Here is a 20,144-nt window from a genome sequence, read left to right as displayed (position 1 = left end):
GATTGCCTGTATACTATAATGTGTGTGTGTGTGTGTGTGTGTTTAAATGTTGTGTATGATTGCCTGTATACTATAATGTGTGTGTTTGTGTGTGTGTGTGTGTGTGTGTGTTTGTGTGTGTGTGTGTGTGTGTGTGTGTGTGTGTGTGTGTTTAAATGTTGTGTATGATTGCCTGTATGCTATAATGTCCTCTCTGTGTGTGTGTGTATATGTGTGTGTGTGTGTTTTAAGGATTAATAATTTGAGTTCTCATCAGTCTGTATTAAAGATTAAACCACTTTCTCCTTGGACTCATTTATATTCATCTGCAGTAAATTTGATTGGTTGATCGTCTCCTTACAGCAGCTCTTTATTTATAAACGGTGTTTCCTTTAACGAAGATTTGATCAAGATGTGATCACTCGTCTAACAGCAACCACAAAAAAAGTTAATCCCTTCTTTATTTCCTCTTTTTCTCAGTTCAGTCTGTCTAAATGTCTGGATGCGGTGATTGTGGTAGCGAACGCTCACCTGGTTATGACTCGCACCAACAAACTGGCCATCATCGCCAGCCACTGCCAGGAGAAGTACGTCATCCCATCTCTTCAATATTTTATTCTCTGCCATCATTTCAACTCATCGTTTTTGTTTTCTTTTTTCTGTTTGAAGTCATTTCCTCTTCCCGAGCAAGCGCTGGAAAGCATGGGACGCCCCCGGGGATCAGGCGAACGCCTCGGGGGGCGCCGACGGGAAATACGAGCTGCTGTCCGTCTCCGACGACATCGTCGCCGCAGAGATCAGGAACCTCATGGCCAGAAGTGAGTTCCGTGTCCAAAGAGATGCGGTATTTAAATCCTGAAACTAACCGAAGCAGTAAAATAATTGTCTCTTTCCCCCGTATTAAAGCGCAAGTGAGAGGTCATCAAACCGACACGTTATTGGCCGGATCCCTGGCCAAAGCTCTCTGCTGTATCCTTTAAAATCTCCATCAGCTCTTATGTCTTTTATGCTTCCTCGTGTTGCAAATAAAACACATTTCTTTAATGGTTTCCTCTCAGATATTCACAGAGTCTCTAAGGAGCTGGAAGGTAAACCTGGTTTTTTAGATCAAATGGAAATGGAGCATTAATTGAGCCTTTTTTATTTCAGGATGTTTTAGTTTTTAGTAAAAAGCCAGCAGTAGATGATGATAAATTCTATTATATTATATATAACGACCCAACAAAAATCAGATTTCGTTTTTACCCATAATGGACCAGTGTATGGGAAGTGTTCAGGTTTTTACCTTGAATGTTTAATTCATTTAATTCCATTAGTTTTTAGTGCGTTTTTAACAACACGCCTGGGAGGTGGCAGACTAGTAGTTCTCAAACTTTCGCCACTTTAGAAGGGGCTAAAGTTTGATAATAAAATTTGACTCGTTTACATAAATAGCAAGTTCAAAACTAGAGAAAACTGTGTTGTAGTTGTGTTTAACTGATGTTGTTTTCATTTACTTGGATTTATTGACCTGGTTGTGTGTTTGTTGTTGATTTCGGTGTATGAAGAACACAAAAAAGAAATGATAGAAATCCTGCTGTTCATTGCGCTCCACCTGTCATGCCTTTATTCCCCACTAGAGGGCCGCGCCACACACTTTGAGAACCACGGTTTAAAGCATTGGTTTTGAAGGTCGTGAGTTCAAATTCCAGCCACACCACTCCTGGGCCCCTGAGCATGGCCCTTAACCCCCATAGCTGCTCGGTTGTATGAATGAAAAACGTCTGGATATACCATGAATGTAATGAACGAGCCAGTGGTGACTGGGGCCGTTCTTGAGATGGCCATGTTACAGCGCCCCTGGAGCACTGAGGGGTTACGGACCTCGCTCAAGGGTCCCAATAGTGGCAGCCTGGCGATACCGAGCACTTGATCCCCCGACCTTCTGATCAGTAAACCAGAGCCTTACCCACTGAGCTACCACTTCCCCACTAGAAGTTTTAGGAGTCTCTTGTTTCCTGTCCAGATCATTGGATCAGCTTTTTGCTCACGGGCCTCAGCAATGGCAACTTGATACTGCTGAGATTGGATCTTTTACCCTTCCAATCAGAAGTCCAACATCTTAACCGCTGAGCTGCTAATTGTATTGACACATTTCCAATTTTCCCGCCGCGGTTGGTGTGAGTAGTGCAGCAGATGGAGGGATTCTGGATAACTGATATATCACTCTATCCACTATATGGACCAGAATTTAGGGACTTTCTTTTTAAACATCCCATTCCACATTTAGTCCCCATGTCCTTTTATAATCACTCCCACTCCTCTGGGAATGTGTTGCACTAGATTGCCAGATACTGATGTAAGTGGGACGAAGGGGTCTGGGGTGCCGTCGGCGTGAAAGAAAATAAATAAAAAATCATCACAAAGCTGTTCAACAGGGTTTAAAGCTTTATAGCGGGAGATCTTTGACTCCAACCCATGTGAAGCCTATCTTCATGGAGCTGGTTTTGTGAACAGGTGGAACAGGTTTGGGCCTCCTAGTTCAAGTGAAGAACAAGAAAAAGATCTCGTATACAATTGTGATCTTTTAAAATGTCTTGTATTTGCAGCTGGCCAAGACATGAAATCAAGGATATTGGTAAGAACCCAATCTCATTTCAGCAGCTATATGACAATAACGAAAAAAATGTGACCTAAACCTTCAAAGCAAGCTTGAGGAACTCAGGAGATCGGTCTCTTCTGCAGGTGATCAAAGCGGCCAAGGATTGCGCTCTGCAGTACATGAACTTCATGAACGTGATCTTCGCGGCGCAGAAACAGGTCTTTGTGAGACTTTTAACTCGATCGCTGATTATGTGGTATTGATTATTGAGGATGTTCTCACAGGAAACTGCTCTTTGTCCACCATCTGTTTGTTACCAGAATGTCCTGATCGATGCCTGTGTGCTGGACTCCGATTCGGGCCTTTTGCAGCAGGTTTGTTTTCCGTAGACGCGACTTTGGTAATAAACGATTACATCAGGGGTTGAATTCATGTTTCAACGCTTTGACGTTTGAAATCTTTTATGTGGTGATCTAAAGCAGAACAGCAGACGAGGCACTTCTTCTGATCACAGTTTTTTTTTTTCCATAGGCTTGTGATATAACTGGTGGTCTCTACCTGAAGATTCCACAGAAAACTGCTTTGGCCCAGTATTTGTTGGTGAGATACGGTCCACGTCGTTACAATACCTACTGCCTCTATGGTGTGGACCCGATGTGTTATTGACTCTAACGTGTGATTTATTGGCACAGTGGGTTTTCCTGCCCGATGCAGATCAGCGTTCACAGCTGGTGCTTCCTCCGCCGGTGCACGTCGACTACCGAGCGGCCTGCTTCTGTCACCGGAACCTCATCGAGATCGGCTACGTCTGCTCGGTGTGCCTGTCAAGTACGTCTCACACTTGTCTTTTCATTCTGAACGTTTCAGTGTAGGTCGGATTGCTAGCAAAAAAAGTTCCCAGATACAAGGAACAATATCGTTGTTAAATCTGGTAAATGCTTTTCAGGCTGTTTTGTGGCTTGAATGTAGAATAGATCTTAAATACGGCCAAGCAGCAGGAGGGTTCCACCTCAAAACCTTTGCCTTTTCAACCAAGTTGGCTGTAGATGAAGCTTTTGGCCAAACGATGCGACTTTTAAATGATCTTAAGTCGTCGTAGAAACAAAGAGTCTCTCAGTCTTTAGGACCTCCAACCTGGTTAGACCAAAGGTCCTCAAACACTAAGTCGCCACACAGTACAATGGACCATGGAAGAGTTGCTACCAGGATGCAAGAACGAATGCTATAGAGGACACGATTTGACGATTTCATGTAAATAAAATCAAACGAATGTTCGTCCAAACTTCAGATTCACGAGGTAGACACCTGGAATGGTTTTCAGTTTGCATGTGTGCATTGTCGAGTTCATTTGTGACATTTCTTACCTTCCTAATATCCTATAAACCATCAGTTGTATTGTGCAGAGGAAAGAGTGACGACAGAATCAATAGCTGTATTAGTGCTACTACTGTACTAAACCATATTATGGCAAGAAATCATCTTGTCCACAAGAATGAAGGTCAGTCCGAAAAAATCACAAGAACTTTCAATGTATTCGCAAGTGCAGTCTCCAAAACTATCAAACATGATGAAACAGGGCTCTTGTGAGGACCGTCCCAGCAAAGGGAGACAAGAGCTACCTCTGCTGCAGAGGATAAGTTTATTAGAATGACATGGAAGAAGAAACCAAAGTTACCTGGAATTGTTTTGGTTCACAGTTGTGCCTTTTCAAGAGTTAGTTTGACATTTTCTTTTGTCTTCTTTTAGGCCTTCGGAGAAATACAGAGACATTTGCGCTATTAGTGCTACTAGAATTACTGTACAAATCCATATTATGGCAAGAAACACTCAGTGAAGTAAAAAGGAAAGACTATCATTAGAAATAAAGGTCAATCTGAAAGGCAAAGAAACCATTACTTTGGAGGAACAGAAAGCAGAAGAGACTTGCTTGGGCCAGGAACCACAAGGAATTGACATTAGATGAGTGGAAAATTGTCCATTGGTCCTTTTTTAGATCGAAATTTGCTTATGCAGGATTTCATTTTGGATTTATTTGCTTCTTTTTTGTGTATTCACTTTCCTCCAACAGTATTCTGCAACTTCAGTCCGATCTGCACAACATGCGAGTGAGTACTAACACTCTTCCCTGCTCATTTCACACCCAATGCGCTTGTTGCATTTCCTCCCAACGTGCTCTGTGGTACATTTTCCCTCTGTTTTTCCGTTTCCAGGACGGCGTTTAAGGTTCCTCTGCCCCAGATGATGAAACCGAAGAAAAAGAAGCTGAAAGCTGCGAACTGATCTTCTCCTCCTCCTCCAGGGACGGGACCCTTTAATCTTTGGATACGTTCTTTTCTTTTTTAGGAACTCCAAACCATGAAAGCAGGCATTCGATTTTTATACTCAACCTGCATCAGGGGCAAGCGTTAAACATCTGGATGATCATTTCCGTTTGACACTTTTTTGTATTGTAAATAGAAAATAAATTTTTACTTCTACATTTTTTTTTTTTTTTTTTTTTTTTTTTTTTAAGCGGAAGTCTCCAACCACTGGGTCACAAGAAAGTGGAGAAAAAGTTCTGGAGAAAAAAAATGTTTATAGATAAAACGCTGTAAAATGTACTGTCCTTTTTGCCCCGATTCAAATACGGTGCATTTTTTTTTTCAAGTCGGATAATTTTTGTCATTTCTATGATTTGCAAGTGTGTAACTACAGTGTACTCCGTCTAGACACGAGGAGACAATTTTTCAGTACCTTTTTTCCCAGACAGCAGGAAAGTGAACTGAAGTGTGTGTGTGTGTGTGAGACGAGTGTGTAAGATCAGCCACAATGCTCTTGGATTTGGACATCGACGCACATTTCTAATTTAACTTTTTTTTTTTTTTTGCTGCAAAAAAATGCAAAAATTCCAGCAGTAATACAGAGGACTTTCATTTAAATGATTCTGAACAATTGACACTGACTCTCACCTACATAACATCCAGAGTGGACACGAAAAGATCACCAATGACATTCACATTTACTCCAAGGTTAGGATATTAGATTGGATTTTGGAATTGATTTTAGACTAGATGTTAGATTGGATGTAACATTGGATGTTAATGGGATTAAATGTTCTAACATTGGAATCTGACATTCTATATAACAATATTTCAAATATATTTCAATCTAAGATTGAATGTAACATTGGATGTTAGATCGAAATGTTAGATTGGATGTAACATTGGATGATAGACTTGAAATTTTAGATGTTAGATTGGATGTAACATTGGATGATAGACTGAAATATGAGATGTTAGATTGAAATGTTATTAGATGTTAGATTGGATGTAACATTTGATGATAGACTAAAATTTGAGATGTTAGATTTGATGTAACATTGGATGATAAAAATTTCAAATGTTAGATTGGAATGTTATATTAGATGGAATGTAACATTAAATGTTTCAATGAAATGTTCTAACATTTGGAATCTGACATTCTATATAATTTTCCAGTCTAACATCTAATCTAACAAGAAAGATTGGATGTAACATTGGATGATAGACTGAAATATGATGTTAAATTGAAACGTTAGATTAGATGTTAGATGGAATGTAACATTTGACGGTGGATAGAGATGTTAGATTAGATGTTCAATTAGACGTTAGATTGAAATGTTAGATCAGATATTAGATTCAATGTTGGACTCTGTTGTGGTGATTAGTTTCCTGTTACAGCCCGCCTCCAGGTGTGTCACTCGTGACGTACCCGGATGGTTTCTCCTGGTCAGTAGGGGGCGTTGACGGACGCTGTTACGCTGATATAACCTAAAATAATGAAAGAAACGGGCCACGTCCCAAATAACAACCGACTTTTCGTTGTAGCTCGCTAAAGTAGTATTTACTAATTAGTTAGAGGCCCCGAAGCGCTGTTATAGCAACCGACAGAGTGCGTTAGTGCGCGGTTTGGGACACGTCCTTCGCGTTGGCGAGTTTGACGCTTCTGCCGCTGCAAATTGAGGTGAGTAGATTTCTTTAAAGTCTGGAAGAAAAAAAATATCATTGTATAAAAAAAAAAGGAACATAAGGCTTTAATGAGGTCAGTATGTAAAACGTTTAAAGTGTATAAATATAATAAGATAATTAATCACAACATGGCGGTTCACCTGATTGATTAGCATAACAACAGAAACTAGCCAGGTTTACTAAACTCGAGCTCGGATATATATTAAAGTAAGATAATAAAATAAATACATAGAAAAAGATTCGGCCTAAAGTTTCTAAATGTTATAAAAACGAAGACAAGACATTTCAGAAGTGTGTGCGCTCTTGAGCTTTTTTTTTTTTTTACTTACTTTATAAAACGTAAAGCTCGTAAAATGTATTTATATTTGTATTTATTTATTTATTCATTTATTTATATTTATAAATGTTACTATCATATATTTTATAAGTTAAAACTGAAACCAGATTAAAAGGGAATCAACAGGTCACGAGTTTGTCACCAGTGATCCGATTTGCAAAAGAATCGGCTCTTTTAAGAAGTAATCGACTCGCAACTAGAGCGAGTTAAAAAAAATAATAATTCTTTCATACTTTTCACGCAGAAGACTTGTGTTTCGCTAAGACACGTGTAGAGTGTGATTGACGTGTGTTCAGATCGTAAGCCGAACAGTGTATGACATCCTGGTTTTGTTGCGTAAACGAATCAAGACATGTGGATCGATGAATCGGGTCAACGAGTCACTTTAAGATTAAGTAGTTTTCCATAGGGCTTAAAAAGAACAAAACACTTTTACATGCTCAGGATCGATTTTCAGTGTTTTTACACACCTAGGCTTTCACTGGTGTCCCACCAAAACCAATCCACCGTTTTCATACTATCATTATGACAATAGAAACCATCATTATTCAACTATCATAATCAAAGGGCGAGAAAATGTAGACGTGATTGGATGCCTGCTAGAGGGTCTCGAAGTGTCCAAATTGTATTCTGATCGCTTAAAGCAACATGGATTTAAACGTACCAAGAGCCTGCGCTGTTAATTTCCGAAGGACATCTGGCAATACGTGATGTTACGGCTGTAATCTGCTTGCGCTGCATCTTGGGTCACTCAAAAAAAACATTTAAATGTAAGTGGGGGATTCTGATTGGCCGGCCGGGAAGACCTTCGATTTCACGATTTCTTTTCTCAAAAAATGAGAATTTCCACTTTCCTTGGAGGGACGAGGTAGATACTGTTACATCTCGTGTCATGTTTAGTCTCCCCATCAACGTTCCTTCACATGTTGTACAGTGTTTCTCCTTCCTTTATCAGGTGAAGGAGTGGCTGTGAGGAGGATGTGGACCGGGGAGAAGCGAGGGATCCACGTCACGCAGGCCGAACTGCTCTGCAAAGACGGCTGTGGGTTCTACGGCAACCCGGCCTGGCAGGGCTTCTGCTCGAAATGCTGGAGAAAGAGGACGCGCATAAGTGACACCAGCAAAGAAGATCCTGGGTATGAGTTCCGAACGTATCGTCTCCTTGTAACGTGTATACACACACACGCACACTATATTGCCAAAAGTATTGGGTCCGGTACAGTATGGTATTGAGTACGGTATGTGAATTTCGAGCATCGAATTCCACATTTAGTCCCAATTTTCTCTTAGAATTCCCTCCACTCTTCCGGGAAGATGTTCCACTCTTCCATTTTGGTGTGTTTATAGATATTTGTATATGAGCCACGAGGGTATTAGGAAAGGCAGGTACTGATGGAGGTGAGGTGAGGGGACCTGGGGTGCAGTCAGTGTTCACATTCATCCCAAAGGCGTTCATTAGGGATGAGATCAGAGCTCTATAGCAGCAAGATCTTCCTCTCCAAAGCATATAAACCAGATCTTCAAGGAGCTCACGTTGTGCACAGGGGAATCACCATGCTGGAACAGGTTCGGGTTTCCAAGTTCAAGTGAATGCAAAATTTTATTAGAGCGCCATCTAAAGACAATTGAGTGCCTCCAGTTTTGTGGCAACAGTTTGGAAAAGATCCACATATAGCAGGGAAGGTCGGGTGTCCCAATACTTTGGGAAATTGTGTGTGTGTGTGTATTTTCCAGGACGTGGTTATTATCCAGCAGAATTTGTGATTCAGCCTAAATTGTACACAGACTTTATCAGAAAGGTTTAATCGAGCGTGGTAAAGCGTGGTGGGGTGAGGTAAAGCGTGGTGGGGTGGGACGTGGTCGCTGTAGTCTAAGTGTAGTACGTGGGGTTGAATTTGCTGTGTATCTGATGAAGGTGAGGGAGGTCGAGATCGAAACGGTCCTGAAAGCCCAGGATTCTTTTGTGTTTCAGCCTCCAAGATGACGCCGGTTCCGAGCATCACTCCTCCAAACCCGAAGAGAAGAAAATCGCAGAGAAAAGCAGACGTTCCAGCATCAAGCGACTTTTCTGGGGAAGTTCTTCACCACCGAGGCAAGGTATTCAAACGTGCAGGATCCCGGAGTCTTTTTATTGGAGGACTAAATGTAATACAGATTTTTCCAAGCTCTCCAAATCATCACACACGTACCTCATGGAACGATTTTCTTTACCCTCGCAGGCGTGTTTATTAAATCACAGCACGGATTATTTTGACATTTTCGTTAAAAAAAAAAAAAAAAAAGTGGCAGAATAGATTTTAAAAAATGGGTTTAATAATAATGTTAGTTTTTAATCTTGCAGTAGATTCCACCTGATAAATCAGACTGTTTGCAAAGTAGCAGAATATACCTCACCATAGAGGCGGATCAACTATTTGTGTTTTTTTTTAATTTTTTTTTTAATTATTTCTGCAGATTCACCTGAAGCCAAGGAAGCAGCCCTGAAGGCCTTTCAGAGCCTGGAGCCTGGTGATTTCAAGGGCTTTCTGAAACTCCTGCGTAAGCCGAACTCCCAGCGTCTGCATTCCGGATGCATGTCCTTCCTCAACACCATCGAGGCGTACCATGTAAATCTCTCTCCCAGCCTCCCGTTTCCTACATCAGCACTCCAACATCATCGCAGGATCTTCCAGAAATTATGGTTCCTCCTCATACAAGCTCCTGTCTTTTCTTTCAGAACCTCGCTGTACAGAAGCAGTCTGACCTGGTGCAGGATTTTTACCAGAACATCGCTGTTCACTTCAGCGGTGAGTTTTTTTTTTTTTTTTTTTTTTTTAATTGTTCACATGCCCTTGATGAAGATGATGAGGAAGCAACGCTCTAATTGTCCCCGGACTTTCAGGTCTGCCCGAGTTTCAGGTTTCTCAGATGATGGAACATGTCGAGAAGTTGATCATGACCCGTCTTTACAAGTGGGTCTTCTGCCATGACAGCTGTGACGACGAACAGAAGGACCTAACACTCCAGAGAAGGATCAAGTAAGTGCCGATGCGCGGAAGACGCTAAAAATCCCACAATCGTATTTTCTTTACGCGAAGTCATTAGCGTCTTTATTTTCCCTTAAGATTTACATGACTGCTTCTATTCAGCACCATGTATTTCCTCACATGTGCGTCTATGCCCAATTATCCATGAAAGCGCACCTTATATGGTCATAAGTATCAGGACATTCGCCATGTGTGGTTTTATACCAAACCGTCAACCTGAAGCTGAAGGTTGTGTCGGACACCTTTGGATGAAATTTTCCTTTCATATGTAAAGACGAGTTCCAGCATGACCGTGCCCCCGTGCACAAAGCCGACTCCCAGACCTCCTTGTCTTCACCTACAGCAGTACCTGACTTGAACACCCTTGTGGCTGAACAGATCTTCACAAATCTTCATCAAATCTAGTGAAACCTCTTCCCTGAACATAATAAGTGGAGCATAATGTAACAGGAAATAGGGACTAAATGTGGAATGGGACGTTCATAAATGATCTTATGCTCAGGTGTTCATAGTGTTTCATTAATTAACATTTTCTTTTCATGTTTTAATGTGCCAGGTCGTTGAACTGGGTCACTCCTGAGATGCTGCGTGTGCCTTTTCCACAAGGTGGCGTGGACACCACTGACCCGTATCTTCCTGCAATCACAGGTTATATATATTTTGCCTTTATTTCACACGTATTCATTAATTCAGCCATTCAGAGGTGGACTTGCAAGTGTGTTTTAAATCATTGTCCTTCCGTATGACTTGACTTCACTCGAGCGGTCCACAAAATATTTACCCAAAAAATTGAGGATGATCATAATGTTTTTTGATCAAACGAAAGAGACAAACCTTCGTGTTCTATACGTCAGCAACGGTTTTATTTCTTATTGTTAAATCTATAATTCATTTTTCACATGGGGCCAGGCACATCTGGACAGTCTTAATTTATTTATTTTTCTTTTTTTTCTTTCAGTTTATGAAATCCTCATTTAAACACTGGATTTTGTATTTTTGTTTATCTTTGTGTAATATTTAAATTTGCTTGATTTAAAGAATTTAACAAATATGCAAAAAAGAAAAAAAAAAGAGAGGGGCAAATACTTTTACACCGCACCGTAAATGTCACAAAGCCTATTTTAAAACGCCGAATTTGCATGAACCGTTACTCTCGCCATTCAGAGCAGGTTAAATATAGCGGTTAAATCTGATCAGAAATCTTTCCCAACCCACAGCCATCATCGAGATGGACGCCAAGCGCACGCCCCAGGATAAACTGGCCTGTCTGTCCAAGTGCAGTCAGTGCATCTTTCAGGCGCTCGCGTCGGAGAACAAGCAGCCGGCGAACGCCGACGACTTCCTGTCCGCTCTGATTTACGTCGTACTGAGGGGCAACCCGCCGCGTTTGCACTCCAACATCAACTACATCGTCCGCTTTGGCCTGCCGCACAGCCTGATGGCGGGGGAGAGCGGCTACTACTTTACTAACCTGGTATGTCAAATTATTACAGTAACGTACATGTTTATACTGTCCACTTTATCAGGAACACCTGGGTACCTCCACTGTCGTGCTGTAATACAGTTGAGGGGCGTTCTCATTTACATATTCATGCATATTCATAAACGCCCCGCACTATGATTGGTGCTGATTAATGCTCCAGAACAGCAGCTCTGACTGTAGTGCACTCGTTTCTGTGGCAACAGGAACCGTTATTCACAGGAAGTCGGTCGCCTGTGAGGTGTAATCGACCAATCGGCGCAGTGCGTAATTACACAGACACGGGTCCAAAATCGAGTGCGTCCGAACGCAAAACAAATCAGAAAACGGAACGACGATTCTGGAAAAGGGTATAATTTGCGAATTAAACACTTGCTGCTCATTGGCCGAGACGCCTGTCATACAGGAAGTAACCGGGCCGTGGCAGGAGACAGTGTGTGTAAATGTAAAATTTGAGATTTGTTAGGGTTTTTGTAGGTTTGTTATTTTAATTTTTATTATTATTATTATTGTATTGTACATTTGTTTTCGGATTTTTGTTCACTCTGTAAAAAATACGGATGAAGATATCAATAGCATTCCATCCAAAACTGCCGATTGAATCGCTGCAGAAATGAGCAGGCATTTGTGTTCAAATGGAGTGTATCCGTGTGTGCGTTCATCAGCTGTGATCCGTCTTTGGTTCTGTTCTCAGTCGTGCACCGTGGCCTTCATTGAGAAGCTAGACGGCCCGGCCCTTAACCTCACCCCGGACAAGTTCAACAGTTACATGCAGGGTCGGAAAGCACCTTCCGAGCCGGCGGAGCACGCCGGGAAGAGAAGAGCTCAGGAGAACCGGGAGCAGCTGGAAAAACTCCAGAGGCGCCAGGAAAAGGTCGAGCAAGGCGTACGCGCTCTTCAGGAACAGCTGGATCTGTGGGTACGTTCCGTGCAGGAGCAGATAGACGAAGTCGCGGCCGAGTCAGTGCTGGTGCTGAAGGACGACGCCGAAGCTCAACCTGGAGAGACCGTCTGCTGAGCGTCGGTGTGCTGAATCTCAATATGAAGAATTTACGCGACAAATAAATGGTACAGTCGTGTTTTTTTTTTTTGCCGTTAGATATTAAATATTTAACGAAGGAAACATTCCGTTTCGACACAGATAATCAAGTGCCTCGATTTGGATCTTTTTTTCTCAATAATATCGTATGTTTTAGGGTTTTCATTAGAACCTTTTGTAGGATCTCAGGGGGTTTCGTTTGTGGTTCGTTTGTGGTGCGTTTGACCTCCAGTGACTTGCAGGTTACAGTTAAAAGCTGCTCTTCAAACTTTAGGCTGCAGTAATTTAGCACAGTACAGTAAATAAGGTTTAGAAGAATCTCAGCCACTCGACACTAAGGCTGGACGCTGGACGCTGTTTCCCCGCATTCACTGTGGAAAACTATGCAGGTCGGCATTTAAAACATTTCCACGTTATGATCCGGGTGTAAATGCAGCCTGGGTTTGGTGGAAATTGTATTATGGAGGATTTGAAGCGGTTTTGAAGCTCAGCACCACTACAGAATTTTCTTCCGCCCGACAAACGTGTGTTTAAGTAGCTACACGTCATGGAGGGGAAACAAATAAACATTTTCTGACTGGTAAATTTTCTGTTCGAGTTTCCTGATCGGTACAAAAAAAAAAAACAAGCATGTGCTAGCTGGAGATGCCCAAAAGTTTGTGGACACCTGACCATAAGTTTCATAATGTGAATTTGCCACGTTTCCACATTCAGATCCATGTTCGTGGGAACAGTTTGAAGAACCACCTACGGGTGGAAACGTCGGGTGTCCCGAAACTTTTGTTTATTTTGTGTACAGATGCAGTAGGTGTCAGTGATGTTCAACGCCGTCTCTCGCTGGAAGAAGTGGTGACATTGTTCTAAATGGTCAGTAGATGCATTCCAGTGTCTCAGGAGTGTGTGTCCACTCTGTTCCTGCATTGAAGTATGATGGGGTTATTAATGAAGAACTGTGAACTCGATTTGTATCAGTTCCATCATTTCTCTGGTTATGAAATGGATTAAAATGAAGAAAATGAACATTTGAATAAAAATTATTTTGCAGATTCTTGTCATGTGTCAAAGTTGATACTGAAGATGTTTTCTTACGCTGTTGTTAGAGGGTTGTGTGTGTGTGTGTGTGTGTGTGTATAATGGACCTCATCACCTTGACTTATCGGCATAAAAACGGCTTCATTAAATATGTCCTCTAAAATTTGCCCAATATTTCATTACCTGCCTTTCTGGATGTTATGCAGTCATGGGGCAGCATGATCATTGCCCCACTTGGCATTGCATCACTTATTCAAAAATAAAAGTGCAGCAAGCGATAATCGGGGGTCCACTGGTGAAGGGATCATGTTGCTCAGGTCCGTCTGCAGAAGAACAACAGGACGACTACTGATAAGGTTGCCAGATTGGGTTTGTTTTTAATTATTTAGTCTAAAATTTTTTATTTTTTTTGTCAATAGGAAGTATTTAATTTGAAGGTATTCTACAGATTAAGACAAGCTGCATGAGTAAAGAGTATGTCTGTGATGTACAGAACCATTTTTCTCGTTATGTGCCTGGATTCTGAACCAGGATGGACCTTGTTTTCCAGGTGAAGACGTGAATTATTTTTTTTTTGGTTCTTTCTCCAAAGCCAAGGTTGTTGGCTAGCTCTTTTAAAGTTGCGCAGGAAATTCTGCTGAATGCTGGCAACCCTGAGATGATAGTCATCCAGTGCAGAAAAGATACTGTGTGGTGAGTCTGAAACACCTTGTATGAGGTTACTCTAAAAATTCGTGTCATTGTGCCCTACCAAAACCTATGTTTTTTATTAAAGTTCTGGAAATGTACAATCGCTTTGATCTACCACACTCTAGATATTGACCCAGTTCACCGGTTAGTTGGTTGATTGAGCTACATGGCGCTCAAAATTTTACAATCAGTTGTTTGTCTTTAGTGCTTAAGTTTCTCTGTTTTCAGGAGCCCCCATGGCTGTTCCAGAAAGCAGTGGTGGGCCGTGTATCACACCTAGGCTTTCATCGAGGTCCTGCCAGAATCAATCCTATTAAGACCATCATTATGAAGCCACGACTATAGAAACCATCAATATGATAAACGCAGTAGAACAGAGCGCTGCATCACAGACCTGAATCTCATACAGCGAGACTGAATGCCATAAAATAAGAAGCCCAATAAACGCAATTCAACAAGTCTTCTTTCACTGTAGCCACAACTGCACCACCCACATCATCTCTAACAGAAGCATCAATATTATTCATAATAGTCGATTATTAATTTGTTAATAAATATATATTTTAATCTAAATAAATGTAGTACAAGGGAAATCCATTCCAGTGTATTTAATGTTATGACGGCTTAAAAAACGAAAAAACAAAAAACTAGATCGCTATCCGTATCGATATCGACGATACCGGTCCTGGTATCGCGGAAGTCTCTCGTATATCCTGTTTATGCTGTAGTCTAATAGTGCAACGCGTTTCCTACAAGCCCTGGTTGTTTTGGCCCTTATGGCACGCCGTACGAAGTTTGGTCAGACGGCAGCCATGAAGATGATGGAGGAAAGCAGTGCGGAGGAAGCCGTGGTAACTATGGAGGACGTCCAGCGTCTGGTCAAAAAGAAAGATGAGATCGAGGAGCAGATTAAAGCATATTACGAAGTGTTAGAAGATGTAAGTGTTCAGTCAAGGAGCCATTTAGGACCTACAGGAAACTTGTGGAGATGCGTAACAAGTAGCGTGTGGTCGTGTGATGGTCACAGTGGTTTGTTTGTTTGTAAATAGCAACGTGCTAAGGTTCTGTTAGCTCCTAAACTTAGTCCAATGCTGGTCCAAACAAACACACACACACACACACACACACACACACACACACACACACACACACACACACACACACACACACAGGCTGTCAAAAGTCTAAAAACATCTGGATTTTTATTGTTTTTGAGACACGGACATGTTCCTTTTTTAAGCCAAAGGCAAAAAAACCCAACCAAAAATTATTTCACAAACATTAGTTTGGTGTGATGACTCGAGCGTCCGCTGGTATAACCGAATTATCTCGTTCTCGTGCAATACCAGTGCTCGTGACGTCATTATCTCGTTTTTTTCAACCGAATTATTCTGTCCCCCTGTCTTTCATCTTCAATTGAATACCTCGTTTTTCACGCCCGAATGCTCTTATTCCCATGTCCTACTATGCTCCAGCCATCTCTTTATCTCATTTTTGCGTTTGAATTATTCCGTATCTGTAACGTATTTATCTCGTACCTAAGACTACAGTATCTTGCTTTACTAAATCACTCCATGCCTAATTATCTCATTCTCTTACCTCAATTTATATTCAATAACCCTACCGATCTCATTTCCACACCTCAATTAATACTGTTGAATGAATTATTTCGTTCTCATAAGTTTTTTATCTCTTCCTCACATCGGAATTATCTTGAACCTTGAATTACCTGAGCCTTTAAATGAAACATTTCCCCCATATTGTAACATCTAATCTAATTACAATAAGTATCTCATTCCTATACCTTAGTTTTTGTTTCCTCTGTGAATGTACTATCTCACTCTCATGACTTACTGAGTCGCGACCAGTTCATTATCTCGTCCTCGCATCGGAATTATCTTGCACCCGGGAATTGCTTGTTTTGTTCACAGAATCTTATCTCATTCCTGTATCTCAGTTTATAACGTTTCCTTTGTGATTGAATTATTTCATACTCACGAACTCGTTATCTCGCACTCGCATTGGAATTATCTCGTGGCCTCGAATGGGAACAAATATTTTGTTCCCCCGGTATTTATAAGATCTCATTTAGTTATCTCAGTTATCTCATCCTGATGACTTCGGTTACATCGTTCCTACATTGTAATCATTACATGATGTCACAAACCTGTACAGGAGAATTAACTATATGTCTTCACATTTGTTGTCTCGTTGCAGCAGGGCGATGTGGGCATGCATGCGCCTCTGGTGGACGCGGAAGGCTACCCTCGCGCCGACGTGGATTTGATCCAGATCCGTGCAGCGAGGCACAGCATCTCATGTAGGTGCACTTTAGATGACCGCCATGTCGGTGTGAACATTTATTCATCATTTGTTTCGGTCAGTGTCTCACTGGACGGAGATTGTCCCCGGAACGCTGGACGTAGGGCAGGAATACAGCCTGGACACACACATGAACATTTAGATTAGCTAACTCGCCTAGAGGTTGGAGGAAACTGGAGAACCCCTGATTAAATCCTTAGGGTTGCAAAGAAAACATATGCAACTCCATACACTTGGAATGGATGTGTGAGTGTGTCCAGAACTGGTTGTGCTCCTGTCTCTTGTCCAGTCTTCCCAGGGTAGGTTTCGGCTCTACCAGGATTCTGAGAATCGCTGAGATCTTTTGCTCTTTGCATTGGACAATGGTTTAAAAGTTGTTGTTTTTTTCTGTATTGTGTTCACCCCAGGTTTGCAGAACGATCACAAAGCGATCATGGTGGAGATTGAAGAGGCCCTTCATAAGCTGCATGCCCGGGAAAGAGCCAAGCGTGAGATGGACCAGAGCGCCGCACGGATGGAGAGCATGGAGCAGGATGTGCCGCTGCCTCCTCCTTTCGCTCGAGTAGACGCTGTGACTCGGGGATCCCCTGCTTATCAGGCGGTGAGGTCTAACCCCCCCTTCTGTTCAGACTGTTTAGGCCAAGGTGGAATGTTAACCAGCTCTTTATATGTCATTTTTATTCTATATGGGGTCTAGTGGTTAGGATGTGGCGCTCTCACCGCTGCGGCCCAGGTTCGATCTCCGGTCAGGGAGCCAACCCCAGCCATTAGGGTTGCACAAGCCTTTGTGCCGGTCCCAAGCCCGGATAAATGGGGAGGGTTGCATTAGAAAGGGCATCCAGCGTAAAAACGTGCCAAATCAAACATGCCATCCGCATGTTTGATTTGGCACGTTTTTACGCTGGATGCCCTTCCTAACGCAACCGCTGTGGCGACCCCTAATGGGAGAAGCTGAAAGAAAGTTATGTAATTCGAATCAGAACCAGGTTTATTGGCCAAGTGTGTTCACACACACAAGAAATTCGGTTCCAGCTGTTGGTGACTCTCAAAAGTACAGACTTAAATAACAGTCTTTAATCCCATATGTAATTCACATTTTTTTCTGTAATCCATTTTTTTTTTTACTTTGAAATCTCACATTTATTCCAAATGTTAATATAGAATCCAATTTTTTTATCATCTATACCTATTTTAATCTAAATTTTATTGAATCTCTACTCAAATATGTTAATCTGAAATCCCCCTTTATCTGTAATCCCACATGTAACACATTAATCTTTAATCCAAATATTAATCTGTAATCCCATATGTAATGAATTTTTTTTCTTTTGAATTCCATGTGTTCTCCAACTTTTTGTTTTAAATAGGCAATAACTTTTTTTTTTTTTTTTTTATCTGTAGTTCCATGTATAATTAAAATGTTTATCTTTAATTCCATATGAACTACGTAAAGAACTCCCTGTTGTCCTGCTTAAAGCCTGTAGGCCACTGACAGGTCTGCGTTGAACGAATGGTGAAGTCGGCGAACCGCCTGTATTTCAACAACCCTTTATTTCTTAACTTTAAACTCAATTAAACCAAAGAGCGCTTCGACTCCTAAAAGTTCTTCATTCTGATTGGTCAGAGGTTTATTAAATTTTTTTTTTTACATTTTATCGATACATGTTTTTCAGGGTCTGTGTGTTGGCGATGAGATCATTGAGTTCGGCTCCGTGAACCCGAGCAACTTCCATAACCTGCAAAACATCGCTTCTGTGGTGCAGCACAGTGAGGGGGTACGTGATGGGATTTCTATATACGTTTATATGTATTTATTAGTGGTGTAACGGTACATAAAATTCACGGTTCGGTACCTCGGTTTTTAAAGTCACGGTTTGGTTCAATTTGGGTAAAATGGGGAAGAAATGCGAACCAAAATTGCTGTTTTTTTTATTATTATTATTATTAACATTTTCTACTTAACTGTTCTACTTCATTCAGCATATTTGAACAATTTTTTCATTCCTTCCATCCTTCATTCATTCTCTCCCTCAATATGCAGAAGTATCAGGATTTCCTTCTTTTAAGAGAAATTCTTGAAACTGGACATAAAACTTCAAAGGAAAATGCAAATGAGTAGCGACAGTGACACTGCCCTAACTTGTCTTTTTTTTTTTTTTTTTTTTTTTTTTTTTTAAACCCCTGGCATTGTAGTGTATATAGTGTCAAGTTTAATAATAATTAATAATCATTTGAACAAATTGTGCGTAACGTTTGAAGCTAAGACTAAACAAACTCGCGGTCCGCCACCTAATACGTTCCTGAGGGAACTGGGATTGTAACTATGTTCCGCACGTAAGAAGGATGGGATTCGCTATGAACACGTGTACCGTTACACCCCATATATTTAAATATTATAATTATATAATAGTCCATTTTTATGACCTAATGCAGAAATCGGTGAGTGTTGCAGTGATTCGGAACGAACAGAAAGTTCGTCTCAGTTTAACTCCACAACGCTGGTCTGGAAAAGGCCTTCTGGGGTAATGGCTTTTATTTTAATACATCATCTCTTCTACATCATTTTCTCAATTCCATGGATGTACAAGAGATACAGTAGATGTGTAGAAAGCGTTATTCATGAGACAGATTGATGATTTTGGACACTAGAGGATGACATTGTCTTCATTTTCCTATATCATTTATTAATTTATTTATTTTTCTCAACAGGTGCAACATAATCCCTCTTCACAGATGACCGGGATTTACAAAGCTCTCGACGTGTCTTTAATCCAACTTAAGCACTTTTTTTTTTTCTCTTTATCACTGAATAATCAAACCAATTCCAAATTTTCCAATAGACTGTGTTTGGGTTAATTTTGAAATTCCGAAAGCATCGAGTTACACGTGGAAACTGGTTCCGCAAAACCGCACTGGGGGGGGAATATTTGTGTTATTTTATTATAAAGTTTAAAGGAATAATTCAAATTGCGAACATGGAATGAAATTGGTTATTTTTTTTGTTGCAAATAAATAAATAAATAAACAGATGTGTGCACGTCTTGTTTTGTACTTATTTATAGTCTTAAAAATACCACATGAGCCACGATTAGACTTTCAGCATCCAGGAATCTGTTACACGTCTTCATTTCTGTTTGGAGAGCACAAGTGATTAGTGAGATGATCTTATTTGAGTAATTCAACCTCGAACATTTTAACTTGCCTTAAGTTGCATTCATTCCAATTTTCTTCTCAGTTTAGTTTTCAGAATTTTAACGTTCTTATAATAAAACAATCTTTATGTGGATGATCTATTAACATTCTCATCGAAATTTAAGCACGAATTGTAAATATCCCTTAATATTTCAAGTCTATGCTTGTCTTTATCTCTAATGTCTCTCATGAACAATATCTGAAGCTTTATGATCTGTATGACACTTTCAGCTCCTCTGTTGGCTCTGTTTAGATCATTTTAATTCATTTCATATACAATACATGTAGATCACTTATGAGGACATTTGGAAGGTCTTTAGAAACCGGAACAGTAGAACACCGAGCTCCTGGTACTGATCCAGTATTAGACACCGGTTAGTTTATACACACGTTCAAACATCGTCAAAGTAACAAGTTGCATGTTTTTGGGTAAGTAGAGGAAACTTGTGTGGAAAAACATGCAACATTTACCTGAGTTAC

At 40.8% G+C, this 20,144-nt stretch overlaps 3 protein-coding genes across 4 annotated transcripts in view; all 3 read left to right on the top strand.

Annotated features, from left to right (window-relative positions):
• gtf2h3 (general transcription factor IIH, polypeptide 3) overlaps positions 1-5,037 on the top strand; it is a 9,391-nt gene extending 4,354 nt beyond the window's left edge. The window contains exons 3-13 of the mRNA XM_083526428.1: positions 460-566; positions 649-797; positions 886-948; positions 1,038-1,067; positions 2,568-2,596; positions 2,704-2,778; positions 2,881-2,934; positions 3,092-3,160; positions 3,253-3,388; positions 4,629-4,665; positions 4,771-5,037. Coding sequence (XP_083382554.1) covers positions 460-566; positions 649-797; positions 886-948; positions 1,038-1,067; positions 2,568-2,596; positions 2,704-2,778; positions 2,881-2,934; positions 3,092-3,160; positions 3,253-3,388; positions 4,629-4,665; positions 4,771-4,840 — 819 coding nt within the window. The 3' untranslated portion in view covers positions 4,841-5,037. The remainder of the gene's footprint in view (positions 1-459; positions 567-648; positions 798-885; positions 949-1,037; positions 1,068-2,567; positions 2,597-2,703; positions 2,779-2,880; positions 2,935-3,091; positions 3,161-3,252; positions 3,389-4,628; positions 4,666-4,770) is intronic.
• A 641-nt stretch (positions 5,038-5,678) lies between these two features.
• On the top strand, positions 5,679-13,024 carry LOC310717959 (rab5 GDP/GTP exchange factor-like). 2 transcript variants are annotated; one of them, XM_083526405.1, is made up of 9 exons: positions 5,679-6,541; positions 7,839-8,019; positions 8,856-8,980; positions 9,338-9,489; positions 9,600-9,669; positions 9,765-9,900; positions 10,466-10,557; positions 11,127-11,383; positions 12,084-13,024. In XM_083526405.1, the coding sequence occupies exons 2-9, from the start codon at positions 7,862-7,864 to the stop codon at positions 12,405-12,407; spliced, it is 1,314 nt and encodes a 437-aa protein (XP_083382531.1). In that variant the 5' UTR covers positions 5,679-6,541; positions 7,839-7,861; the 3' UTR covers positions 12,408-13,024. The 2 variants fall into 2 exon arrangements, with proteins under 2 accessions (XP_083382531.1, XP_083382532.1); XM_083526406.1 differs by having other exon boundaries at positions 7,818-8,019.
• Positions 13,025-14,491: 1,467 nt separating this feature from the next.
• psmd9 (proteasome 26S subunit, non-ATPase 9) lies at positions 14,492-19,497 on the top strand. Its single transcript, XM_083526449.1, has 7 exons — positions 14,492-14,518; positions 14,879-15,088; positions 16,368-16,470; positions 16,880-17,073; positions 18,146-18,247; positions 18,906-18,994; positions 19,182-19,497. Exons 1-7 carry the CDS (start codon positions 14,507-14,509, stop codon positions 19,207-19,209), a joined length of 738 nt encoding a protein of 245 aa, XP_083382575.1. The 5' UTR covers positions 14,492-14,506; the 3' UTR covers positions 19,210-19,497.
• Positions 19,498-20,144: the final 647 nt, after the last annotated feature.

The sequence above is a fragment of the Silurus aristotelis genome (assembly GCF_946808225.1).
Source record: "Silurus aristotelis genome assembly, chromosome: 23".
Lineage (NCBI taxonomy): Eukaryota > Metazoa > Chordata > Actinopteri > Siluriformes > Siluridae > Silurus > Silurus aristotelis.
The sequence above is the reverse complement of the archived record's forward strand: the minus strand, read 5'-3'. Positions and strand labels throughout refer to the sequence as shown.

Bases quoted from the DNA above. Each gene is read 5' to 3' on its own strand.
- LOC310717959 (XM_083526405.1), top strand. From the start codon at position 7,862: ATGTGGACCGGGGAGAAGCGAGGGATCCACGTCACGCAGGCCGAACTG. The intron at 8,020-8,855 runs GTATGAGTTCCG...TTTGTGTTTCAG, and splicing joins ACCAGCAAAGAAGATCCTGG to CCTCCAAGATGACGCCGGTT. The intron at 11,384-12,083 runs GTATGTCAAATT...TTCTGTTCTCAG, and splicing joins GCTACTACTTTACTAACCTG to TCGTGCACCGTGGCCTTCAT.
- psmd9 (XM_083526449.1), top strand. The intron at 15,089-16,367 runs GTAAGTGTTCAG...GTCTCGTTGCAG, and splicing joins ATTACGAAGTGTTAGAAGAT to CAGGGCGATGTGGGCATGCA. The intron at 18,248-18,905 runs GTACGTGATGGG...GACCTAATGCAG, and splicing joins TGGTGCAGCACAGTGAGGGG to AAATCGGTGAGTGTTGCAGT.